Source organism: Drosophila mojavensis, unplaced genomic scaffold (assembly GCF_018153725.1).
Source record: "Drosophila mojavensis isolate 15081-1352.22 unplaced genomic scaffold, ASM1815372v1 contig_74, whole genome shotgun sequence".
NCBI lineage: Eukaryota > Metazoa > Arthropoda > Insecta > Diptera > Drosophilidae > Drosophila > Drosophila mojavensis.
The window spans coordinates 23,039,660-23,067,559 of NW_025318899.1; the positions used below are offsets into that span (position 1 = coordinate 23,039,660).

Consider the following 27,900-nt stretch of genomic DNA (forward strand, 5'->3'; position numbering starts at 1 on the left):
GGGTGAATTTAAGGGTGGGGGGTAAATTTTAACGAAAACCGAAATTGTATAAATTGCATATAAACATACATTAAAAATTTGGAGACTCTAGCAATAAAGGTGTAGAAGATATAATTTTATAACTGGTTTTCGATAAGGTTTTTTATCGATAAAAAAAGATCGGGATGAGTTATCGATTTTTAATGATAAACTTGATATGCGCGCTGTAATTACGAACATTTAAAAAAAAAATTTGAAGTCTCTAGCTCTTATATCTTCTGAAATCGACGCGTTCATACATACGGACAGACGGACAGACGGACAGACGGACGGACGGACAGACGGACAGACGGACAGACAGACGGACAGGGCCAAATCAACTCAGCTCGTCGCCCTGATCAAGAATATATATACTTTGTGGGGTCTGCCACGCCTCCTTCTGCCTGTTACATACATTTCAACAAAACCATTATACCCTGATTTCCCATTGAAAATGGGTTCAGGGTATAAAAAAACTTGAGCTCAGTCTGTGCCAAGTGCCCGGAGCTGAATAGATACGTGCCGGCCAGGGCCACACATGGCAGGGCTCTGCGTCTGCCGCTGCGACTGGGGCTGGCTGCGTGCACCATTACTGTTATTATTATAGTGTTATTATTTTTATTGCTGTGCCGCATGTTGCGCAACTCCTAAGCAATTACTTAAAGCAGCTCCTAGCCAACCCCCCGATCCGTCCACTCACCGCTTCTGGCCGACATTTGCATGCTGCACCAGCTGATGCCTGCTGTGGCCGCGCGTAAATCAGAGCCAGCACTCATACGCCGCGTGTGACCAAGCGTTGTTTTCGCACCTGAATGGCTGCAGAGCGCGGCCTGGCCGCCACTCATTATTTAGTTGTAATTAACAAGTCAAATGAGTTGTTTTTCTCGTATTCACTCAAGAAGTATATTCAATTGCAATGCTAAGGCGTATGCCCCGACATATTACCGATGGCCAGACGTATGAGGCAGGTCAACTCCGGATAATCAGCACCATTATCTTGGAGCTCAGGGTAGTCATTAGGGGTTCGTTCCTGCTTAATGTCTATATCTGGTCTCTTTCGTTTGAAGGGCCACTTAAACAGGGTGCTCTCAATGCCGTTCATCATATACACTTGCTCCAGCTTTCTGCGTATGGCCTGCACCACAAACAACTTCTGCTGGCAGCTATAGCCAGCAACGCTGCCCTTGATTTTCAGCACATCGTCGATTTTCTTATAGGGCGACGGTACATATACATATGGATTATCCGATATAATGTTCGCCAGACCCTGCAGACGGCGCTGCACCAAGTCTATCTTCCACAACGTGTGCTCGAAGTAAGCCCTCTGACTGCCAAACCTCGCCAGGCACTCCACAACCACGGTCAGATTTGCGTTATCCATGTGCAGTCGATCAATGCACTCTCTGACCTTTATGTATTTTAATATTTCACTTTCGCTGCCTAATAGCTCTCCAGTGAATGCAGTCACTGTCAAAAGCAGAAAAACGGAAACCAGCGACTGCATCTTTAAGTCGGCAAAGCACAACGCTAACTGAATGAATAAACTGTTTTCTATGCAAAGGTGGGCTTAATTGCAATAGTTCTGGCCATATTTTATGACCTTAACAAATTATGTAATCACAAACATTACAAAAACTAAATAATAAATAAAACGAATAATAAATAAAAAATAAAAATAAATAAATAAATAAAAATCATTTGCAGTTATTATTAATATAAAGAAAATGTTGAAATAGTTATTTCCAGTATTTTTATGGAAATAAATATTAAATATTAAATATTGTCTTAAGATATGTATAGTGCAAATGTATTTAGGTATGTGAAAGCCGTCGAAATATTAATCAGAGGAAAATAAACATAGTTTCATATCGTCAACATTATATTATTGCCTGAGTTTATCTTGAAGAGCTTATTACCATCATAAGGAGTAAATTGTGTATTGCTCACAAGCCTATTAAATTCTTGGAATTTATTTTAAGCGCTATCTCGGCACAGACTTTAAGCTGAATTGTTTTTCTACAACCGGCCAGATGTGGGAGCTCTATGAATGGCTTCATTAGTTGATTTTCCAATAGGAGTCTCACCGAAATTGAAATTCTCGCCAAAGGCTTTTCCTCGAACTACCTTCAATTTGCGTTGTTATGTAAACTTGAATGCTTGAAGTTGTTTATTGTCTTCTTCTTCTTATTTATTTATTTATTTTTTTTTTTTTTTTCTGTTGCTGTCCTGTTAAATCTAAGCACTTATCTAGCCGATGGGCGTCTGTGGCGGATGATGCCGTTATAAATTATGACAGCCTACAAAAACTGAGCATATTCTTAGCCTTAAATGGAGTGGAATGGTGTCTCACATTGAATACATTACAGCTTAATAAGGCTACCCATAGCAAAGCTGCCAACTACAAACAACAACAGCATATATACTTACTTACATATATGTATGTAATATAATAGATATTACGGAAATGTCCAGCTTACGTTTTAAAAGTATTTCTGGTCGTGCCACTGCTTTGCCAGAATCTTTGCATGCTTTCGACTTGGCTGGCAACGAGTTGCCCTGGGACCCACTTTTTCTCATTTGGCGGGATAAATTTATTGTTTGCGGAAGCTGTCTTTTATAGCAACGCCCGAGTGCCACGCCCGGTAGTCTCAACTGTCCACCACCCAACGCCCATCGCCCATCGCCCATCGCCCTTCGCCCATCGCCCTTCGCCCTTCACCCATCGGCTATCGCCCGCCCGCCCCCCACCACTCACCTACCGCATTAGCTGGGAATTCGTTGACCTACGCCTGCAAATAATTTCAACTCATTGAGTTTAATGTGCCGCCAGCTGTTTCTTATTGCTGCAAAGTGGGCGTGGCAGCCGTCTCTCTAGCTATTTTTCGCACATTTGTATATCTCGCATTATGCTTAGTTATCTGGGCACGTGCTGTGGCCAATACTCATTTGATTTATAACCCACTCTGGATATTGTGAATAGTCCTCTTCAGAGCTTATTATGTTTTGTTGTTATGCAAGCTCTGCCTGTATAAAGGATATTATAACTAAGTCAAGCCATATGTAACGCACAGAAGGAGCTGTTCAAGTGAATGTTATATGAGGTTTATTGACTTAATATTCTCTATCGAAGAAACAATTTAGAAGAATAAGTAAGAAAACTCATCGCTCTTATCAAGAATATATGTTTTATGCCTGCCATACCTAATGCAACTAACTATTAACTATGCATGTTAGTTTATCTATATATGTATATGTGTATCTGTCTCTCTGTATGTATGTCTCTCTGTATACTTCACAATCTGTCTCTCTGTCTGCATGACTAACAAGATCATTTAAGTTGTCTATATATTTCATTTTCATTTCATTTCATTCATTTGGTATTCATACTTGAGTAAAACGAAGCTGGAGTGCTTGCAGAAGCAGAGAGCGTCCCCATTGGTCCCTCATTTGAGCGAGACTTAGGATTTGAGTGAAAATCGCTTTATATAAAGTGGAACAGCTGCAACATTCCTTCAGTCGACCAGTACTGGTGGGTCAAGTCAAGTGAATGCTGTGATCGTTTAAAGACTTGGAGAAAGTACTTAGAATAAATATTTAATAGAAATACTTAGAGGGAATATTTGCAAGAAATACTTGGAACAAAACTAAGACTTGGAAGAGACTAATTATATATTTTATAAGAGTATTTCACTTTCGGTGCAGCAAAGAGAGAATTTTTGTTTTCTTCCTTTTTTTTTAGCATCGTGTTACCATTTTTGTCTTTCGTGTGTTTGATGTGGGTTGTAGTTTGTTAGCCGACCACATTCTTTCAGTCCCTACTCTGTTTATTTGCCGATGGAAATAATGAGCTTATAAGTGTTAAAAATGTGGTATTTGTAAATTAAACGTGTAATAAATTTTATGTAAGCGATTTAAGCTTATGCTTTGGATTATTTGTTATTTTATGGAGGACATAGTGGAAATTTAGCGATAAGTATTATAAAATATCTCCATTTAGAATAGATGTTTTTTAGTTTTTTGAATTTATATACATATATGTAAAACAAAGTAATCATAGCTTTAATTTTGTTTAATTAAGCTAAGAGGCAGAATGACTATTGTATCGAACAAATTGCAGTATTTGATTTTCTTGTATATACATACATACATAAGTATATATATAGGGAATTTTGCTAATTTGTACTTTAATGATGTTAAATTAACAGTCGTATCTATTAAGTAATGGAAGCAATTATTATTTCACTTTATTTTAAATGCCTACGACACGAGACATAATAATCACACTCTGTGCTCTTGTATGATTAAGTTCGATTTTAAAATAAAAATGAAATAGATTAAATTAATTGTAGCTAATATAAAAGCCCAATGCAACTCTTGTAGGCAAATACTAACACAGATGCACTTTTAAATTGTAAAAGGTTTTCGTTTTCATTCAAATTTCAAGCACACACAAATAATTGAACGTAAGTAGCAAACTAATTGCTTGTGGGAATACGAAATGGCAATTGTCGCCTGCCAGGGCATTTGCATTTTCATTTAAAGTTCGGTTTTGTTTTGAATTGTAGCAAAATGCTGAGATACAGCAATTTGCACAAATAAAAGATGCAGTAGAAATGGGAGTGGAAAACTGAAAGAGATTATCAAATGAATGTCATTTAGTTAGCAAGAAATGAGCCAGCAATAAATTGCTTAAACTTAAATCAAAATACACTGAATGCAAATGGAAACAGGCGCACAGGTCGATTGAAAGAGCGAGAGAGGGAGAGAGAGAGGTAGAGAGTGAGTTTTGGAAAGTAGCCAAGTGTTTCGGGTTCAATCTCCATTTTGTGTGTGCTGCTCATTATTATGCTCAACACAATGTTGGTGAGATCTCTGCCATACGATGACGTAGGCAACGCCCGCGACCTTCACTCACGTCGTCGTTCCAGTTCTGGCAACAGCCGAGGGCCCAAAAAAGTATACTAAGCGTTTCGTCTGCTGCCTGCTATTCATGCTGCTGCAGTCCTGGGCTAGTCACTTAACCAGTCGTGCATCAGGTAGCGCCCCATTCATGCAGACAGTTATTCATCCAGTCAGTCAGTCAGCCAGTCAGGCAGTCAGCAAGTCAGGCAGTTTGTCAGTCGAACAACAACACAGACATGCTCTGAATAACTAAGCAGCTCTCCAGGCACTTCCTGTAGGTTGCAAATCATACAGAAAACACAAACTTCTCTGCTTCTCGTACTTTTGCTGTCTACTGCCACGTTTGCCATTATATATGCATTTGTATTTGCGTTTTCATTTAGCACTGATTTTATTTTAATGAGAATTACATTGCAAAGCCTTATTGGCTTTTATGTTAAAGAGGCATGAGCTATTTTTTACAGAAAATTGATTTCGTGTGAAAAGTGAAAAGGCTTTTTTAGTTTTCTGGCATTGCATTACAAATTAATTGTACAGGCTGTTTCATTGCAACTGTATTTACTGAATCATACAAAAATATTGAACTTAATTAAAATGCAAATTTAATTGTAAAATTCCTAAGGCAGCAAAGCTTTTAAACTCATTAAATTATTTCTGATGCCGAAATTTGATGAGCAGCTATTTAAACCTGATTACAATATTTCTATACATAAGAGCTCAGTATCAAATTTTATTAAATATTTGAAAATGAAATTTGATAAGTAAACGGTTGTATTCATTTTCTTACCTTCTCTTCGCATTCCAATATCCGTTTTACCCTTTTTCATTAAAACGTGCATAGACTAAGGCGTTCATTCGCTTGTGAACTCAAAATGAATTAAAAATCGAAGCTCTATCGTTTTATCTCCCTCTTTTTTAATTGCTTGTAACAACTATGGATTACAGGCAAAAAGGATGTTTGATAATCTTTGACAACGATTTTTAATTGATTTTGCAAAATTCAACAATTTCTCGTCATACTACAGACAAAATCAGATGTTTGGAGCTACTTTAGACTTAGTGAAGTATTTGAAATTATATATTATTAAATATTAATATTATTATTATTATATAATTTATTTGCTATTAATACAATAACTTTAACCCTTCATAACTATTTATGTACATATTTCAAATCTAAAATGGCTTTTCAAATGTGCTAATTAGCATGTTGTCAATGATAAGTAGTTTTTCTTAGCTTGAGTTGAGCTTAGTTCAATCTGCAGACGTTAACTACTTATTGCTGCTGGTTGGGAATCCGCATCCGCAGCAAAGCGACAGCCCGGCAATTGAGTCAAGGCCTTTGCACATACAAATTGAGTTGCATAATTTGTGTCGAGGTACGTTAGACTGGGTCCATTCAAATGCGAATTGAATGCACACAATGCTCACCAACAGACGTCATACCCAGACGTCATACCCAGACATATGGGCCCATTGCCATCCTCTCGACTGAGAAAATGGGGCCAAAGGGGACCCAAGGACGTAATGCATGCATCTGAATGCTTAAGTACAATTTTCCTTTGATAATAACTAACTATTATTTGTATCAGCACTTCAGCCTAATTTAAGTTAAACTGGGATCCTTAGAAAAACGAAAGGGTTACGCCTAGGGGTTAACAAAGAAAATATAAGCAATGGGGCATTGTCCATCTGGGTTAATATTTCTTAGCAAATAGAATAACAGCTTGACATAGTTGAGCTCAATATTCTGGTGAGCAATGTTAGTTAAAGTTGCCAAAGAGGCAAATGACTGCGACGCACGTGTTTAGCTATCGAATCACAGCTGCCGTTCGAGTTGGGTTGGAGTTGTGGTTGCAGCTGCAATTGCAGATACAAGACATGCATATTTGGCAGGCAATGAGACAAAGGTTTTGACAGTTGATGAGGGCCAGGGGGGCTGGGCGCAGAGAGTACTGGCCATGCCTGGTAATAAGCCTCTGCCAGTGACTTCCTGCTGTGGCATTGCCAATGGCCCTGCACATGCGCTTCCACTTCCTGCCACAGGCTTTGCATCCTCTATCTATGCCGGTCTGACTTTTGGTCGCTTCTCCTAAGAAATATCCCCATTACAGTACGTGCCACATAGCTTCATGCATAAATTAATGCTGTTGAAAGTATTGTACTACACACTGAGAAAGTCAGACAGAGACAGAGAGAGAGAGAAAGACGGTAGACAGAGTGAAAAGGCGAGAGAAGCAGACAGTAATGCTGCAGTGTAATTTCTCTTGCTGTTATTAAATTGAAAATTCCTCTCTATGACTTGTGTCTGCTGCGGAGCAACTGAGAAAGCTGAAGAGGAAAGCTAAAGTAGACTTTATTTTTTGACAAATAAGTGCTTTGCAGACTTCTGATTCCTTGAAGTGACTGTCTGGACTGACTGAGCTGTTACATCTGTTAGTTAATAAAAAATAGATGGATGAACTAATTCGCAGATTGATAAAGTCATTCACCAAATATTAACTTAAGCTTAATGAAATACAAGGTACATTTAGCTATCGTCTAGTGCTTAAACCTGTTGTGGATGATAGCTGTGTCTCACTTGTAGTATACCATCTTATTAGTTTTTTAGATAGACAGCTCGAAAATATTAAATTGGAATTGAAAAAGGAAAGTTAGATGGAGATCTAGAGAGACGCAGCTTGTCATTCTTAACAAAACTAATAACGTTTCATCATATATATTTTTCTGCCCTTTGTATACAATCCAAAAAGCTGGTTATCCTCTTTCAGGGTATCAAAAGTTTTGTTTAGTTTAGTTTAGCCATGGCTGGAGGCGTTGAGCTGTTTTCTTTACTTTTAAACAGTTAATGGTTCATTACACACAACAACACACAAATTCACAGCACACTTTGCCATTGGGGAAGTAAAAATCAATGTAAATTTCTCTTTTTTTCCCCATGTGGCGTCCCAAAAACTTTGGTAACAAACATTTTTGGGCTGCCACTCGAGCAGATGATGCCACTGACTTACACAGAGTACAAAGTTTACCAATTTGCTTTTAAAAATCGATATGGAACTAATATTTATTTATATACACATACATTTATATACATATATACATAAACATATATTAATAATAACTATGTATCTTTATGTTGACTCATAGAATGATTGATTAGGGATTAACTTTAAATTTTAAATTTTAACTGTAAACTGCGCAACCTTTTTATATAGCTATGGAATACAGTAACAATATACAAATATATACATGTTATACAAATATTTAATGAAATAAACACAAGCTAATACGTACATTCATGAATGAAATTGAAAGAAAGCGAGGAAAAATAAATATCGTATGCATATTTTTAAACCACGATATATATATAAAGAGTACGGGAAAAATTCTCAAAAAAGAAATAGACATGTATACACATATGTATATACATTTATTTTTGTTTTCTTTTATCTTAAGCTTACAACATTCTTTAACCAACTTCGCATGAGCTCACTCTCTCTTTCTCTTCCACTGTCCTCTTTACTTTGTTTGTCATCAATTTCTCCCTGCGGACTAAATTCTTTATTTGAAGCCTTGTAATCCGAGAGTCAGAATCTCAACAATTTTCAAGTCAAATATTGATTTTTTACATATTCGTCTGCTTTCCTCAATTAAATTATTAAAGATTGTGTCTTAAAAATAGATATAATTAAGTTCCATTTCGTGCTTTACTTGTCATTCGGCTATCTGAAATGTTAAAGCTATCAGAAACATAACTAAATTTACGGACAGGTTGAGGCTCACAGTTCTGGCAACATAATTCGATTGGATTTGCAAAGACTTTCGGCGCTCAAGGTCTTCACATGAAACCGTGCGGCTGAGCTGGCCAATTCGAAGAGGTAAGATTTTACGCTTTTCCCATATGCATTTAACTTAAAGATTTGCTTGGGCTCAAGCTGTCATTGCATGCCCTTTGAAAGTGGCTATTGGTCGGCAGCAGCTGAAAGTTGATTTAGAATAAATTTAATCGTAGAGATGACTAAACCAAAATTCATATGTGAGCCAGATATTTAATTGTTTGGAGCATGTGGTCAGACAATTCTAGCTTTGAAGCAATTAAAAACTTGATGAATGACTATCATAAGCCTATTTGTGTGTCATAATGAGTGCACATTATCATGTTTGCGGCAGTATTATCATATGTCCAATGAGCCCCAAAAACAAAATTCAATTAGGCAGATGCGCGCATGTTGTGTAATATTTACGGAATATAATTTGGCATTCGCGAAATGAGGACAGTTTCACAAATGAGTCAGCCACAATTAGGCAGCATTATCGTTTGAAATTTTTCAATTAAAATTGCTGTTGCCTGTTGTAACAGTAATAACAAAACAATAACAGCCGCAATACATTTGCGCTATGAGTGACACTTCCATGCGGCAAAAATGAACTAAAATAGAGGAGAAAAAATTTAAATCCTAAATGAAATGCAGCACAAAGCAAATTCAACGTTATCTGTGGCGCATAATTTCACATTCGATGCTACAAATTTGCAGTATCAACAGAAAGTAGAGAGCGAAAGAGCATGCGGCACACACGACGTATGCGTTACGCAGCAAATAAAATCACAGAAAAAATGGCGTCTAAAATGTTATACATGAATCTGTGTGTGTTTGAGGATGTGGATGTGTGTTGAAAAAAATCACGTATAATTCCAATTTTTCTTCTTCCGTCTATATACAAACGATTTACGGAACTTGAGTTTAAGTAAACCAAACGGTAAACATATATACATATATATTAAATTTATATAAGTACGTATAAATATGTACATAAATAAGTAAGTATGTGTTAGTTATGTTTGTGTTTGTGTACGGCGCTGGCTGTCTGTGAGCAACTCACTTGCCACAAGCGCCACATCAGCGCGCTTTAAGCTTCAATTTGCTGCATAGAAATATTTTATTGTTGCCTTGGCGACTTTCTAGCTCCGGCTCCGACACCGGCTCCGGCTCCTTTTGGCCATCTGGTATTCGGGTATCCGGGTATCCGAGTAGTCGGGCGCTGCTGCATTTAACAAGCTTTGCATTGTGCTTTGATTACGCTCGCATTGTTGTTGCCGGTGTTGTTGCATTGGCTTTTGGCTGCCGCATTTCTGTTTTCCATTGCCGTCTTCGAGTTGAATCAAGTTGCCGCGTTTCCGACACCCTTTGCTCCGCTTTCAAGCGAACAGTCAGCAGTCAGTAGCCAAGTTTTTTCCGCCGGAAAACGCAGATTCCGTACTTTTTTTATATAAATTCCCAATTGTGCGCGGCAAAAAAATCTCGTAGCAAAAAAAAAAAGGCAAGTCAACAAAATGGGCGGGCATTTTGACAGCAGGAAGCAGGTGTGGCAAGGCGACACGTGGACGCTTGGTTGCCATTGGTGGCCTTGATGCGACGGCTATGTGTCAAGCGTTGGCACTCAGTTGCTGCACTCGGCATTCGAGTTGCTCCATCCTTGTGACTGTTACTTGCAGACAGCGCTATCTGAAGGACTAACTCGGCGCATTCTTATTTGGATAATGGCCAATGTTGTCTTGGAGTCGTACACATAGAAGAAACAATTGCCTCTTCATAATAAAATAGCTGCATTACAGACAGATTAGTTAATATAGACCATATTTAGACTGCTCTAACCAATTATACTTAACTGCCGTCAATGTTTGATCAAGGGTATCTGCCTAGCCAATCAAGGCCCATATCCTGTTGCTTGCCACGCACTTTTGGCTGCCCGTTATACAAGTATGTAAAACAAGCCGCACATGTAAAGCAACAACAGCAACATCAACATCAACAGCTACAGCAACAAACGAGCGTGACATGTGTACTCCATTTATTTTTATCTGCCATTCGCTTCTCATCTCTGCTTTAAATTTTAATGAAATTGTTAACTGAATCTTCACTTAGCTCATGTTAGAAATGTTGGCGTGGGTGGATGTGTGGGTATGTTTGAGATTATAATATTTTTTTATGCATGTTGGGATTGGGAAACCACAGAGATTTTGGAAATCCAAATGTTTTCCTTGGTGTTGCTTAATTTCTTGCTACATGGATACCCTGGAGAGAGAGATAAGTGTAAGTCCGGGCACTACACAGCCGCCTTAATACTTTATGCATAGAGATATGCATCTGATATGTAGATGCCTTGATTATATGGTCATCTTTTAGGGGGAATTATTATTATAAGGAAAACAGACTGAAAATCATCTAAAAAATTTGACTGCCTACATATAGGGAAATGAATAGACCCTCTAGACCTGCGTTTTAGGGCAGCATAAAATTATATGAGTCACACAAAATGTTACACAAATTGCACCTTTACCTTACTTAACAAGCAACAAAATTAGCTACAGGCCATAGAAAAAAAAAACCTTTATGCTTTACATAACCACAATTACACTCTGCTTGTCATACACTATGAATGATTTATTTTGATGATAAACTATTATGAAACCTGCTTGAAGCTTTCACACAACAGTTAATTAATTAGTATTAACGTCAATAACTTCATAAGCTTGCTCTTTATATGAGAGCTTAATTGATTTTTGTTAATATTGAAATGTTAAGCTCTGTTAATGCCCAACATTTATCATCAGCCAGACACAAATTATTAAACATCCAAAGTCCTTTCCTTTTCACATAAATAAAATTTCTAAATTAATTTATTGGCTCCGCTGCTGGAGGAAAATAAGTGCTTCCTTTTTTAGACTCGCGCTTTCATTTACGAATTCGCTCGCAGAAGCAAAAGGAAAACGTTATTATTTAGCGGCCTTTTCCATCCATTTACTGAAAGCCTGATTAGGGTTGAGTTCTGCTTGAATTTTGGAGCGTAAATTTATGCGCCATGAATATGCCGGGCCATTAATTAAAAGCGACTCCAGTCGCTCGACCATTTTGTGGTCGTGTTTAGTGTTTAGTGGACATACATAGATGGCTGCCCGGAAAATCTGACTACATGCGTCGTCGCTTGCAGCGCAGGAAACCAACCATAACATTTATGGGCCAGCTGCAGCACTCGTGAGAGCCTGTCAAACATGTGCTCTTAATGTGCCCTTTAAATTATTTTATGCTGCAAATTGAGCTGTAATGTGCGCGGAACGAGGAGATATATAGATAATGGGTTTGTGTGCCACTCCAATCGAATCTTCTATGCACAGTTAGCGGTCAAATGTCATATGGATTATAGAGTAGTAATGAAACACTGTTCAGGCACGAAGTTACTTAATCCTTTAAGCTGCAAAGCCAACGAAAGGCGGGACTAAGCTAAATTGGTCTAGCTCGATATACATATATATAATATGTACATATTTTTACCTCATTCTGTAGTCAAATATGTCTTCTTTGCGTTCTCAATTATTAAACAGATATTTACATCATTTTAATATTTATGAAATATTTATTTAAGTGGATAATATGTGTAATAATGTGTAAAATTGATATGTATTGAAGCAAGGTCACTGAATAAATATTATTAAAAAATACATAAATACTGTTAAAGCATAAATATTTAAAAAAATACTAAAGTTTAAGTAAGTTTTAAATTTATGTTAATTTTACTAACTATAGACTCTAGACTGCCTGAAGACAGGCATATCGATTAGCTTCAACTTTAAACTTTAAGCTTATGTTTGATTGCATGTTAGTTCCAATTTTATATTAAATGTAACGTCTAATAAATATAATTGTCTATGTTGTCATATTTCTACAAGGGTATGCGACCTTCCGCTTACGGCCTGTAGATAACTTATTATACAAGCACAAATTCGATTCTCTTATCAATGATATACATACTTACATACTTACCCAAGGTCGTAACAATTTGTCAGTGCCATTCAAAGTTAAGAGGGCAGGAAACTCGTAGCCGCAGTTGCAGCCAAACCTTGGCCAGTGTCACGTGAGCAACAAAATTGCATTGCAGTGCCACAGCACTTCACTCCGGGATGGTTTGGGCCACGTGGGCGAATGCTGGGTTATTTATTGAGAGTCCAACTGGCCTGACGTACGTGTGGCGTAACGCAACGCATGCATTGCCATTTGCTGCACACGACTGTCATAAATAACAATTGAGACTGAGTGAAAGGAAATGCAGTTCATATCGAGCCGTCGATAAAGCACAAACGCCACTCGATACTCCCAGCGAAATGCGAAACAGAGGAACGGAATTTGGGCCACCGCTGAGGCAGCGCTCAAATATTTTTGTGGGCATTGCGAAAAGGCTGATGGCAGCAGCCACTTGGCACACGCTTTTAATAGTTTTAAGCCGGCAACTGGTGTGTCGCGCGTGTCGCCAACTAGAAAACGTTGTCAGAAATGGTGAGACTCAGCTTTGCCCCAAAACACCTTTTACGACCTGTTAGACCCGCTCCCTGTTCATTTGCCAGCTTGCAAATGACAGAGTGTTGGCCCGTTTCGCAGCCAGGCAGCCATGCAGCCAGGCAGGCAGGCAGGCAGGCAGGCAGGATTAAAAGGGAACACTTTATCATTAAAAGCTTGACAGGCAACGAAATAAGTTTCACTGCCCGCATCGCTGCGCCACTCGCGCAAGGACGAGCACGATGACGCGGACTGGCGACAGACTAGACCGAAATTTAAATTGGGTTGGCTTGAGTGTGGCGCGCGTAAACCCTTAAAAATAAGCTGAATGGATTAAAAAAATAATTATGAATAAAATGCCAAAAGTAAGTGGACAGAGTGGAAAAGAGAGAGAAAAACATGGAGAGAGATGAGTGCACACTAAAGAAATTGTTGATATACCAATTTAAATGGTATACAAGAGGTCTATTGATTAAGTGCAAGAAATGATTTAACTCAGAGATGGACCCCATTAAATAACAAACTCATTCCCAAGCAGCATTAGCGGTAGACCTGAGTGAAAGGGCATCCAAAAAGTAATCAGCCTCATAAGCTGCTGCTCTTATTTGTTAGGGAGGCAATCGAATGCGATGACTTGGCTCCCTGGGGGCTCGTCTCGTGGCCTGTTCTTAGGGCCAAGAGCCAAAACAAAACCATGGTAAGACCATAGACAGCCTAACGTTGTGTATGAATGGAATATAATGTATTTCGAAGGAGCTACAAATGAACACACGAATAATAAACATATTTCACTGCAATAATCCAATCAATATACATAATAAATAAAATATACATAGCTGAAGACCCATTTGCATTGCAATAAGCAAATATATAAAGCATAAAAAATATTGCATACCATTTAAATTTTATATTTAATGAATATATAGATTCTCAATTCATTTTTTTTTTTTTTTTTTTTTTTTTAATTTTGTTCTTTTTATAGAGCTCTGTCATTATCTGATGTGCTAAATACCTTTGTCCTTAGCTGAAAAAATATTACAATAAATGATACCATTTTGTAAATGATAAATGAACATTTTTTTTATAGATTCTCTGATTTTAAACGTTCTATCAAACTAGTGACCGCGTGGCCCCTGCCAAAATATCATCTGCATAATCTTTCAATTTACTGCTGGCTGTCAACTTCACAGGGCTACGTGACCGGATTTCCTTTCATACGTTTCGATGACGTGCTATAAACTTTGCCAAGCACTTACGGGAATTGGCGTTATTGATATACACAAATTTGCAGACGACATCAAAATCTGCTCCATCCTGGCATCAAGTGCGATTTATGACAGCTGCAGCTTACCTATTTGCGCAATTATTGGCTTCGATTTAGGAGTGAAAAGCGAGTTTGTTTAGAGAAACATACTTTTAACATTTAATTTCATTTGACTGTTAAATTAATATAATTTTTGGTGACAAATCAATTTTGCTCACATACAATTTGTAAGCTCTGGTCGTGTGCCAAAATCAGTACGCGGTGTACAAGAGTATCTGAGGTAAAATCGTGGTGGGGCTAACATTAAAACTATCTGAAATCCTAAAAATAACCTTTGTTCTGGAGCATCACTATCACGAAGGTAGTAAATTCCTGTTCAAGCGTTTCAAATTTTTCAATCGCTTACAGATACATAATCGAAAAAATAAATAGTTTACTGTCTTTACAGCCCAATGATTTGTTGGGAATTCTGTTCCCAATAGGTCCTGGATAGGCTGCAATCCTAGTCGAAAATAGCATATACATAGGGAGACCCAACTACTTGGCTTGCTCGGGGCAAGCCATTTGGTAAAGAAACTGGACTAGTGTACGAGTCGGTCGCCCAGTCATGCGTCCGGCGGCCAAATAGGGAATGAGGCCGTACTTGCTCAGTAGTCCGGTTCCAAATGTGTCCAGATGCGCCCAATCACTGCAAGGTACCAGCTCATGCAGAACGGCAGCCGCCAAACAGGATGACGCCTCGCCACAGCCGTCATTCATCAAGTCGTAACTCAGACAATCAGCCACGCGATTTTTGTAGAATCTCCACAGGGGAAAACGCCACAGTCGATCGCCAGTTAGAGAGCCGGCTCTTTGGAACTGCTTCCAAATATAGTGAGAGTTCGACCAAATACCAGTGGCCCCGCCGCCAACAGCTTTCTTAATTCCTGAACACATGGAGCCGACATCCACGACAAGTCTTGGCTTGTATGTTAGTTGGCCATACAACATGGGATCGGCTATGACAACGACGCCAGTCCGGCTCACATTCCGTACGGCCATTGATTTGGCATTGAGCAGGGTGACGACATCGCCCGGCTTGCACGACATGCCGGACGGAAGGTTCTCGCACAGAGGCAGGATGGCGGTTATGTTGATTGGCAGCGACAGCGCAGCGGCCGCGCGCATTGACGCCAGGATGACAGCAGCACCTTGCAGATCACCGCGGAACTCGTCCATGCCATCGCAATCGCGAAGATTGATGCCGCCTGAATTAAATGTGATGCCTTGGCCCACCAGAAGGATAGGCTTGTCCTCTGGTGCTGTACCACAATAGGCAATCTCGAGCAGAACAGGCGGCTCACATGAGCCCTTGGCTATCATGAGGAAAGAGTTGAGACGCTGCTGCTCAATCCACTCCATGGTACGAACTTCGACGGTGATGCCGCAAGGACAAAGTGCATCCACAGCGGCCTGTGCAAAGATGGTGGGCGTCATGCAGTTGGCCGGGGCATCCGACAATCGTCTAGCCAGATTCTGCGCCTCTGCCTTGAACAAACCACGAGTCCATGCGTCCATATCAGGCGAGCCGTGCAGCTCCAGCTTGGGCACAATTTGCCGATATTTCTTCGATAGGTTCTCGTCGTACCGCCATATTGATAGGGCGGCACCTTCGGCCGCCTGCTCGGGGTAGTCCATGTTGTCGACGTGCACCTCAATGCACTTCATTGTCTGCAATGAATGGGCCCCGATGCCAGCGGCGACGCGAACATTTTCCATTCCTTCGTCCAGCATCTCCAGCTCATTGAAGGCTATGCCCTCGAGGCCCAGACCCACAATGCAAATGGATCGGAAGTCAGCGTCTACATTGTTGAACACCTTACCACGTCCCAGTCGTCCTGTAATCTTTGTTTCGCATATCAGCTCTGACAACTTTCCCTGAACGCGATCATCAAACTTCTCGCCCGAGGGCGTCAGTCTTGGTCCTTTACCGCTCTCCTTCTCATACAGTCCCAATACAATGCCCTTTCCGCCTTGCTTATTAGCCTCGCAGGATGCGTAACGGAAGAATCCGATGCGATTTAGGCGTCTTGGCAGTATGTGTTTTAGCATTCTAGCCATTGTTGGAGCGCACAGCATTCTAAGTTGTCCACGAAATGAAAGCATCGGTTTATTTTATACAATATAATGTTTGTTTTGTTTTTGTTTTGTTTTTTCCTTTTTTTTTCTTTTTTGTTTGCGTTATGTATGTTATTTCTGTTTTCTTTTCGCGTTCACAAAAATTATTTTATCTGAGACTTCAATATTCCAAGATGGAAAATTTTTTTGTGAAAAAAAAAAAATCGAAACTGTAAAATTATAAATTTACTGGAGCACTGATTTACACGTAAAAAAACAAACGAATGACTACTCGAACATACAGAACAAACAATCCAACTTTGTGTACTACTGAAAAGTGAATGAAAAGCTGATTTAATAAATGTATAGATGATGTTCAAAGTATGCAAAGCTTACTAAGACAAACGACATATATCAAATATAACAAGTAAGAAAGCTCTAGTCGAGACTGCCCGACTACGAGATCCTCTGAACCCTTCGAGCAACTGATATTTCAATAATTATTCGCATATTCACACATACACGCACACACACAGACATACATACGCACGCATAAACATGTATTGGCTGCAGTGTTGGCTTACTATGGGAACTTAATTGTTTAATAACTTTTTTTGTGAACATACTATCTTCATGAAACTTCAGATTATGAATATAATATGGATATGCATGTACTTGCCAACGCAAAAGTCTCTAGTATTTGAAATACGCCTTTTACAACTATGAGGGTGAGGGGGTAAATTAGAGGTGGGGGATAAATTTTGACAAAAACCAAAGTTGTATAAAATGCATATAGGTATACATAAAAAATTTGAGACTCTAGCTTCAAAGATGTAGGAGATATACATTTATTACTGGTTTTCGATAATGTTTTTAATAGATAACAAAATAACAGAGCAAGTTATCGATATTTAAAACAAAACTCGATATACACGGACCTAGGAAAACAACCTAGTCTTTAGCTCTTATATCTTCTGATATCGATGCGTTCAAGCATACGGACAGACGGACAGAGCTAAATCGACTCAGCTCGTCGCCCTGATCAAGAATATATATACTTTATGGGGTCTGCCACGCCTCCCTCTGCCTGTTACATACATTTAACAAAACCATTATACCCTGATTTCCCATTGAAAATGGGTTCAGGGTATAAAAATAACTAACATTTATAGAGCTATCGATACATATGTCATTTTATGACTAATATATAGTAACAAGTGAAATTCTATTTATTACCGATTACCTAATTAACTATTACTTTCACTTAGCATGACTATTCATCTATTCTACAAATTTCCATCCGAAGTCCTAATTAGGAAGTCTAACTTGATTAAATATTTACCAGTACTGTACAGTTCAGATAAAAATGTCAAGCCCGTCGGACGTACACGACTAGAAAATACTTGTTCACGGTCAAAGTTATTCCTTTAAAATGAATATATTCATAAAAACTATTGATTAATCCATGGAATTTAAAGTTTTCCTATTGCCATGCACCCCTTAGGCATATAGGAAACAGGCTAAAAGTAACGTAACGTATTAGTTTGTCATCTAATAGCTATGCTAGCACCACAAATACTACAGTATACACTAAGATAAATTCATTTAAATCCTATAATAATTCTATCTATTGTGTTATATAAACTATTCTGGAGTGACTTTTTGGTCAACGTTATAAAATTATTAAATGAGTTAAATTTCGCGGCTAAGACCGAAAAATATAGATAAACTATATGTAGCTATTCAACAGATGTTCCCCTTACTTCCTCGAGTTCCTGCTGTAGCGTTAGCCCCTGATGACAGACCTTGAATACACTATGGATGACTATATCAATAGCGATAATTGGTACCTAGCTATATAGCGAAAACAATTCTTGGAAGTTCAGACTCACCAGCCACCCAAAACGTTAAGCAATAAAGCGAATAACTCCTTCCAGTGTGCGCTTTGAATGTAAAGCAACGGTATCTTTGTTCGTATTCCTTTGTAACTGGTTGCGTGATTCTTCAACGTATCCGTAACCGAATTCTTTACGGAAAAGCGGAAGAGTGTTATCACAGCAACAGCCTAGAGTTTATAATTGTTTAAGTTTTTATGAATTTTTGTGCGAAATGTTTTCAAACATTTCATCTGAATACAGAAGTGACATTGAACTAACACATTTATCAAGGTTGCTATGTCTGAAAAATAATGTGGAATAATGAATTGCAGACATTTTGAAATTCAAATTTCTCTATATTTCTGGAATTACAAAGAAATTATGGACTATGTCATTAACAAATCATCATTTCTTGTCCATAAACATGAAGAGCTCTTTGTTGCTGATGAAGATGAATTGTTCAAGTTAAGACAGCTGCCTTCGGCTTATGTTAAAATAATTGTCAAAACGTTGGGAAAGTTTTTTGCGGTATGAAAGAAAAAGTAGACAGTTCCCTAGTGACCGAAAACTTTTGCCAGCAGTAGCTGCCCGCCAGCATAGGGTAAAGAATAAAGTTCATAAAACCTGGAAGAATACTTTAAAATTTGTTTGCGTTCAAGATGCGTATTTATTACGTAAATTTATGTGAACAGAATGAGCCGAAATGTACATAGAATTTCGATTTGCAAAAGATTTGAATTTGCGGGCCCCATTTAATCCTCTTTGACAAATAGATTAGTCTCGTAGTTAATGTAGTTCGCGTGGGACGCAGTAAGAGACACGAAGGCTCCAGTGAATTGCAGCAAATAGGGTCCAATAATGCTAGACAGTAATTGTTGCAGGTAGAGCAGCTGGACACGGACATGGAGTAGAAGCACTTCCGGCGTCGAGGTGCAAAAGTGCTTCATGATCAGATTAAGTTGGGCATAGTTGCAAAACTCATTTAACAGGAAGGTCGACAGCCAAGGCATACTGAACCAGGCGAACATACGTTTCGGGAAAAGCTGCCAACTGGAGGCGCGCTTCCCTCGGGTGCGCAACCAATTCAACTTCACCTCGGTTGCGGCAGAGATCTTAGAGTGACCATTGAGCTTAAGCTCCTGCTCAATAGTGCGACCCCTCTTCCTATCGACCTCACGTTGACAAAGCCAGACCCCAAACACAAACAGCAAGGAATTCATGACTGCTTGCCAAAGCATTGAGTGATGGTACTCATAGCCCACAAATAGATTCAGTTTACGCGTGAGCCGTAAATTGATTGTCTTGATGCTCGCATGGGCCTCGATGGTGGGCTTCAAATGGGCACAGATGTGCAATAGGGTTAAAGCCAAAAATAAACAAACATATGCAAATTTTGACAACATTTTAATAAATGTTTCCGACAAGATTTAAAAAAATTTTTAGTTCTGACTGTCAGATTTCAAATCAGAAAGCTAATGATTAACTTCGTTTCCGCCTCCTGTGCCGCATGTGCATGTGAAAGGCCAAAAGTTTACTTTCCGTTGAAAAGCGTCTTAACCATATACTCTGTAATTTCGTTGACCATGCTATCGCGGTTGCTTTTGGTAACATGAAAGACGATCGAGTCGGGCGCATTTCTAATACCTTCGACAATCGGAATAGGCTGACGGGTGTGAGAAGGTATGGTGGCTAGCATGGGCTGGTTCTGATTACGTAGTTTATTAACGGCACTCTCGAAGCGTTTGCTTAACAGTTCCATTTTGCCAATCTCATCAATTACGATCAGCTGCTGCTGAGAGGCCGAAGACGAAAGCGAAGTCCAGGGTAATGCAGATTCTAGGAGTGGCAATGCCACAGTCTCCAAGTCTGCCACATAAACAGCATATTTACCTACCTTGGGCCGACGTATGTTGTCCGCTGGTTTCTCACGTGCCAGGATACCACGAGTACCATTTAAGGAAACCACATCGAAACCAATGCGCTGGCCACTCGCCCGCACCTCTTCTGTGTAGAATCCTGCTAATTTGCAATATTCGCTCAATTTACTGCATATTTTGCGAACTAATGTTGTTTTGCCGACACCTACAGACACAAATTTAGAATATTAGTCGTATTTACATTCAAACATTCTGCGTTTACCTGGCGGTCCAGTTATTATAAAAGCCGTTATTTTGCGGCTTTCCATGTTTGACCATCTGATTTAACTCTTATCGTCCTTATCGATAAATTTAAATGTCACACTTTGAATGTCTTGCGAACTCTCCTCAATACATTTACACAATGCACATGCACAAGTATGTAAATATATTAGATTTCTTTAAGCATATTCTTTAAGCATATCCATAAGCTTATATATACCATATTTATATTTGAATATTGTAGGTATTCAAATTTTTAAAACACTCAATTGTGACGACATTTGGATGCAGGGTCTTCGGCAGTCGACTAATACATGAAAGTATACTCCAGTTGGATTGAATGAACGATATCGATGTACATCGTGTATTACAATGTCAAAAAATTATTAAACCAATTTTTAATAGGAACTGTTGAAAAGTATAAAATAATACAATTTTAATCGTCTTATTATTTTTAGCAGCCAGCTGTAGAATCACTGAAGAAGTTACCCAGCACTGGTTCAGCTATCGTTATCGCGTTAAAACTGTCCCTGCATTGTGGTGGCTGGTCGATTAACACCATATGTTAAGTGTGTGTTGCTTGGCGGCTTTTTGGCAGCGTGAATTTCGTTTTTGCCCCAGCATTTTTGTTTATGTTGCAAGATATTAGCGGTAACGAGCACAAAAATGGAGAGCGCACTGGCGCATGATTTGGAAAATAGTGAGCAACGTACAAGTGATGTGGCCGCCGGTTCATTTTCTTTCGAGCAACTGAATTTGAATCGCAGTCTTTCAAAATGCCTGCAGGGCCACAAATTTTTGACGCCAACTAAAATTCAGGCAGCGGCGATTCCCATGGCGATAGCTGGAATGGGTAATACTTCAATTTAATAGTTTATAATGTATATGACAATCAATGTTCTTTTTAGATCTGTTGGTGCAATCCAAAAGTGGAACAGGAAAAACTTTGATTTATGTGCTTGCCGCATTACAAAAGATAGATAAGTCGGTGGCCAGTCCGCAGACTTTGATTATTGTGCCAACTCGTGAACTGGCCATACAGGTGGAGGACACTGTTAACGGCTTGGCGAACAAATTGCACAACAGAAACGCTTACCTGTGTGTTAGTTTCATTGGTGGCACAGATGTGAAGCGAGATCGCATGCGCATGGCTCGAGGGCGCATTATAGTGGGCACACCAGGTCGTCTGCTTCATCTCATTCAGAACAACGTATTCAATACGTCGGCAGTCAAGCTGCTCGTGCTGGATGAGGCAGACCAATTGTATTGCACTGATTCATTGCAGAAGGATGTGCAAGCGCTCGTTGCATCGCTGCAGCCCGGGATTCAAATAATTGCCTGTAGCGCTACCTATCCGAATGCGCTAGACGAGCGTCTTGCCAAGTTGATGCACAAGCCAGTGCTGGTCTCTAACAGCGAGCGAGCCACCATACTAGTGGGCGTTCGGCAATTTGTCTATGAATTGCCAGCACAAGTGAACAGCATGCAGGATATGATGTCTAAGCTGAAAGCGGTGCAGAAGATAATTACCCAAGTGGCCTATGACCAGGTTATACTTTTCGCCAGCTCGCAAAGTCGCGCCGATTCCTTTCGCAACTATTTGCAACGGGATGGCATCGAATGTGAACTTATGTCTGGAGCTATGAAGCAGAGTGAACGGTTGCAGACATTCCAGGTATACCAATTATAAATATTCAATATTTAAATAAGCCATTTATTTCTTAATATTTTTATTATAATATTCAGGCCTATCGCAACTTCAAAATGCGCATAATAGTGTCCACTGATTTAATGGCACGAGGTGTTGATTCATCGCATGCGAACTTGGTTATTAACTTGGATCCACCCAACGATCTGGTGACTTACTTGCATCGCATTGGGCGTGCTGGGCGCTTTGGCTCCAAGGGCATTGCCATTACATTTATTTCCTCGCCACAACAGTGCCAATCCTTTAAGCAGATCATTGCAGATGCCGGCACTGGAATGTCGGTGCTGCAATTTCCGGAAGATAGCCACGTAGACTTCAATTTTTGGGATTATGATTCATACGATTTTCCCTATTATGTCAAAGCGGAGGCATATGAGCAAGAGGAAAAAGAGCTAAAGCGAATCAAACAGCGCTGGAAGAGTCCCACTGATGAAGAGAACGCACCTAACACAGTCGAAAATGATGAAAATGCATCTCAAAAACAAAACGCCCATAGTGAAGCGGCGAAAGATCCAAATATATCCAATGATGTGAATAATACTCCGGATAAAGAATCATATGCTGCAGGACCAACTCTAAGTAACACTGACTTACAAGGTGCTAAATATCAGATTAAAAGCGTCTTGAGTGAGACTATATCAGTTCAGTTGAATCAAGAAAAGGAGCTAAATATGCAAGCTATTGAGAAAACAATTATTGCAAGCAATAAGGAAAATGTCTCAGACAACATAATACAAAGTCGACCAATAGACGATGCCAACATCCCGCTCAAAGCAACTGGAGAAGATCGATTGAAACTTACAACACCTCAGGAATTGACCATAGAGCTCGTAGAGCTGACTCCTTCAACAGAAATGCCTGGTGCAGCACCAAACTCAATTAATACTAAAACCTATTGCCTAGTTGCACCTACAGAGGGCAGTTCAACTACCCTCCATCCACAGGGCGTATCGAACACTGTCGATGATGCCAGCAGCATTATTTCGGATAGTATAGAGAACGATTATGATAGCGATGCTTCCTACACCAGTTGCTATTCGGCAGGCGACATGCAAATCATCTGGCAACGTGCATTGTCTCAGCGAAAATTGCGAAAACGACGACAACGCAATGCCCGGCGCCACATATACCTATACCATAAACGGCGCAACGTACGAAAGTTAAAATATTGGGCGAATGAACGTAAAAATGACGATGAACAAGCAGAGGTAATTGCTTTTAGAGTAAGCCATCATTTATATTGTCAAATTTATAAAAACGAACTTTCTTATTCAGGCATGGCTAGATGAATCGCATGACATAAAACTGTTGCGCCAGCTGCACGAACTTGTTTGTCGACGACCTCGGAAATTTCAAGTGGATGTGAGAACATTTATGAAAATAATTTGAACAATTCTAATAAGTTTTGCTTTGATTTTTTAGAAACTGCTGACTGTAATCTCAAAGGAACGAAAACTTTTTCAACTCCTGGAAAAGTTTGATAACTCTCAAGAAGTTAAAAGACACCTAACAGCTCTTATAAATAGAAAGAATTGGGACTCCCGGTTGTCTGGCAAATGGGTAGAGCTTATATATGATTCAGTGTGGCACTTCTACTATGTGGATCATAGCAAGTCAAAGGAGGTTAAGAAACCCCTATTGCCGTATGTTCCCAATTTGGACAACTACAATAGGCTAATAAATATTATAAAGGCGAATTCTTGCTTACAACAGCCGCTAGGCAATCTAGAAAGAACTTGTCCACAACAGCCATTGAACAATCTAGAAGCGACTTGTTGTCCACAACAGCCTTTGAGCAAGCTAGAAGGAACTTGTCTACAGCCATTAGGCAATCTAAAGAGGAATTCTTTTCCACAAGAGACATTGAACAAGCTAACCGTGCACGTGAATCAACAAGTAAATATACCGCCTGATAATGGAGCAGATGAACAAAGAAATGCTGAGGAGGCGTACTCTGTGAATTCAGATTCAGAGGCATCCAATGTGCCAGTAGACGAAATGGCACACGATATCGATGCTAACAGCGACAATGATAGTGTGGACGCTGAGAGCCTGGAGCCGAATTCATCGAGCGGATTTGTGGAATCAACAGAGAGCGCATCCTCGGGTATCGAGTCCTCTCAGTATGAAACTAGTTCTTCTATTACTTTAGATCCGAACGCGTATGAGGGGGAAGAAGAAGAATACGAAGAGGAATATGAAGGCGATGAGGAATACGGAGAGGAATACGAAGAGGAAATTGTAGAGGAAGAACAAACTAACGATGAAGAGATTGGCAATGAGACAGACGACTTGCATAGCAATGCTAGCCAATCAGACACTGTGAGTACTCTTACCGCGGACGGCGAAAATGATTCAGATGAATTACATGCTGGAACTGAAAGTGAGCAACAGGATATAGAAAGTGATGATAATTCAAGCGATGAGTTTGAAGTAGCTCAAGCACGCTGGCAATATTTGTTCCAGATGCAGTATCGTTTTATTGCTAACTACGTTTACAACTATACGTCGCTATATAGAAGCCAGAATTAAGTACGTTTATTATCATTATTCAAGCGCTATGAAAGTGCGATTCCTAGTCTCGAAAGTCTGACAACTACAGAAACTCAGGCATTATATTTTATTTTTGAAGTGAAATGAAGTATTCGAAAATATGCTGAATCAGCTGTTTGTAACTTAGTTATTTAAGTGAGTGAGCATTTCTTGCTATGATGTGAAATGTCAGGTAACAACCGGAGTAAACCGTATTCTAAAGAATTAGATGAATATATCTCTCGTTAAAGCAAACTGTTGTAAAACTAACTATAATTAAAATGCAACTGAATTGCAAAATCGTTTTTACTTACTTTTCTAAAAATATGATATGAATAAGTAACGGAAACTGAACACAATTAATTTTAGTGACATAAAATGTGTAACTAAAGCGCCAAACGCGTGTATATAGTTTAGAGAGTTATTTTATTACTTTTTAAAATGAAATGGTGAGGATTTCCCTATTAAACTTTTTGTATTGTTTATATAAATATCTGCATTCAATATTTGAAAGATTACTGAATTTATAATACGGAATGAGTACTCGAGTTGTGGATCGATACTGCGCCGATGTTTTTTAGATTAATTATATAAACTAAAAATATATATAATTATATATATATCCTTTGCTATAGTTGTATATTTTGATGGATTTAACAAGTTCACAACTTCCTATGAAATATATTAAAATTTGGTTTATTAATAACAAAAGCATTTCAAATGAAAACTATCGTCTTTTGTCTTCCGCTCATTAAAAATCTAAGTATTAAGTTCGATTTTCATACTCGTTTAGTAGAAAATATTTTCGATTTATACATTTGGATGGAATATCTTAGCGAGAGACTAAATGTTGTATAATAGACATGTACATATATTTGTATATTATATACATACTCCTATATATTGAGGGATTGATTGAAGGAACTAAGATTATGCATTCTATAAATCATGCATAATCGAAACAGTTGCCGCATCAGCAGCAGCAGCCACATCTCTGTGATTGTCCTCTTATGCCGCTCAATTGCCACATGCGACTGCCACATGCCACATGCCAGAAGAGTTGTGTTGGTGGCACAGTGGAAATACGCGCCCTCCGGCTATCGGCCACGCAAAGCGTCTACGCCGATCCCGACGCTGATGCCGCAGTCTCTGCTCGCGTGCAGTTGCGTTCCACATCCAATAAGGAGCGTGAGAAACTGACGGCATGAATGCAAAGTGAGCTGAAACAGCTGGCCACGACAAAATTTTATAGATGTTAGTTGAATTTGTTGTTGTTGTTGCTGTTACTATTGCTTGTTGTTTGTGCCTAGCCGAACTCGGTTCGATTAGCGATAAAGCCAAGATGCGAAAAAATGTGTTGTGCGTTGTGGTATTTGTTGTTGGTCAGCTGGCTTTGCCACTGCGAACAGTTGCAGGTGTTAGGCTTTATAATGATGTTAACATTTTTATGGCCCACAATAACAACAAATGCTACAAAATTTGTTGAACCCAATCGCTTTTTGCGGTCGACCGTCTATGGGCACAGGCCATTTAGCGCTCATAATTGGAATGCTCTGCCGTCGTTACAGCTAAACTAATACTCATATTTGTAAAACTAATTAAAATTTCAGGGGATTGGCGTTTAATTATGAGCGAATAACTTGGCAATTAAATAAATACTAATAAACATAATAAATGGCGTCAGAGTTTCGAAATCTATTTGGGGAATACACTTATGTGATTTATTGATAGTCTTTAGTCATGTTTCCTAACATTCTTTAATCTCTATTCCTGGTATATGACTCAAAATGAAGATTATTTATTTTTGGTATATTATTAATTTATTACTTATACGAGAACAAAAATTATAAAGGCTGAATAAACTGTGGGATCGAGTAATCTTACTCTGTCACTTTCTATATCAATATCTAAAACCTTCTATATCAATGCTGTCATTATATTTGAAGATCAAAAATTTTTGTTAAGAGCAAAGATGTATTAAATTATACAATTATATACCATTATAAGCAACCCATCGTATTAAATTAAATTTTTTCTTTTTACTATTAACTTTATTAGGGTATTTAGGTATATTTTATGTCAAGTGCTTATCACTTAACGTTTACGACTATTTGTATATATTTGTCTACTATAACTTAGCCTTTGCTTAGAATTTTTAGAAGATTGTTTAACTTATTCTTTGGCACATTAGCTGATATTCCTTTGTAAATCAAAATATATCATAAAATGTTCTCATTACCCGTAATTATCATTTTAATAGTGCTTACGAAGATAAACAACCTAATAAATTATTTAATGATTAATTGCCGGATAAAATAGATTTATATATTTTATTTCATAGTAGTATACCTTCCAGACGGACATTACGAAAAGATTTCAGATCTTATCCGAATTTTAACATTGCTTGACACCATAAAACTTGGTGACCCAGTCAATTTGCTCCAAGGAGTTGGCACTGTAACGTCTTTGTTGTTTTTCGGGGAGTGGCCCGCCCATATTTATGTGACCAGCTGTGTGACGGCTGGGCATGCAAACATAAATAAAAGTCGTCATTAATTAAATTTAGTACAAACAACATGGCATGCCTGCAATTATTCACTCAACTCAAGTGACGAAAAAATTTACGAATATGAAAAAAAAAAAAACAACTATATATATGTATAAAATAAAATAAAACGTCAGTGAAACGCACGCGACGAGGAATGAACGACAAAAAACGAGCACAAAAAAAAAAAAGAAGAAATAAATGAAAAAAAAAAAAAAAAGCGTTGACAAAAATGATCTGTGGGCAATTATAATGAATTATTTTGACACTTAGGGCCTGCAATGCACAACTAAAAATGCATAAGCCTAATTTATGCTCAGCTGTCGACATGAAACGCATTTTATTGCTTTTTAAATATGATAAATAAACATGCCGTTTGGCCTTTATTTATGCAATTGCCAAATAGTAGAAGAAACAGCCATCGCAGCGTACATAAATTGAAACCTACGCAACTATTTGCCGCTAGTTCAACATGCAGCATGCAGCATG

The 27,900-nt window shown here is 38.7% G+C and overlaps 5 protein-coding genes across 6 annotated transcripts; 1 reads left to right on the forward strand and 4 right to left on the reverse strand.

Annotated features, from left to right (window-relative positions):
- Positions 1–893: 893 nt before the first annotated feature.
- Positions 894–1,538, reverse strand: LOC122757529. Its single transcript, XM_044009867.1, has one exon. It carries the CDS (start codon positions 1,520–1,522, stop codon positions 938–940), a length of 585 nt encoding a protein of 194 aa, XP_043865802.1. The 5' UTR covers positions 1,523–1,538; the 3' UTR covers positions 894–937.
- A 13,111-nt stretch (positions 1,539–14,649) lies between these two features.
- LOC6583390 (cytosol aminopeptidase) lies at positions 14,650–16,661 on the reverse strand. Its single transcript, XM_032731018.2, has one exon. The coding sequence runs from the start codon at positions 16,657–16,659 to the stop codon at positions 15,052–15,054; it is 1,608 nt and encodes a 535-aa protein (XP_032586909.1). The 5' UTR covers positions 16,660–16,661; the 3' UTR covers positions 14,650–15,051.
- Positions 16,535–21,106, reverse strand: LOC6583392 (cancer-related nucleoside-triphosphatase). Of its 2 annotated transcripts, none has more exons than XM_002009026.4 (3): positions 20,628–21,083; positions 20,383–20,570; positions 16,535–16,938 (listed from the first exon to the last, which is right to left on the reverse strand). In XM_002009026.4, exons 1-3 carry the CDS (start codon positions 20,671–20,673, stop codon positions 16,900–16,902), a joined length of 273 nt encoding a protein of 90 aa, XP_002009062.2. In that variant the 5' UTR covers positions 20,674–21,083; the 3' UTR covers positions 16,535–16,899. The 2 variants fall into 2 exon arrangements, with proteins under 2 accessions (XP_002009062.2, XP_032586910.1); XM_032731019.2 differs by having other exon boundaries at positions 16,857–16,941; positions 20,628–21,106.
- On the reverse strand, positions 19,132–20,376 carry LOC6583391. Its single transcript, XM_002009025.4, has one exon. The coding sequence runs from the start codon at positions 19,889–19,891 to the stop codon at positions 19,241–19,243; it is 651 nt and encodes a 216-aa protein (XP_002009061.2). The 5' UTR covers positions 19,892–20,376; the 3' UTR covers positions 19,132–19,240.
- Positions 21,107–21,188: 82 nt separating the features above from the next.
- LOC6583393 (probable ATP-dependent RNA helicase DDX20) lies at positions 21,189–25,593 on the forward strand. Its single transcript, XM_002009027.4, has 5 exons — positions 21,189–21,479; positions 21,535–22,301; positions 22,373–23,542; positions 23,610–23,696; positions 23,757–25,593. Exons 1-5 carry the CDS (start codon positions 21,293–21,295, stop codon positions 24,864–24,866), a joined length of 3,321 nt encoding a protein of 1,106 aa, XP_002009063.2. The 5' UTR covers positions 21,189–21,292; the 3' UTR covers positions 24,867–25,593.
- Positions 25,594–27,900: the final 2,307 nt, after the last annotated feature.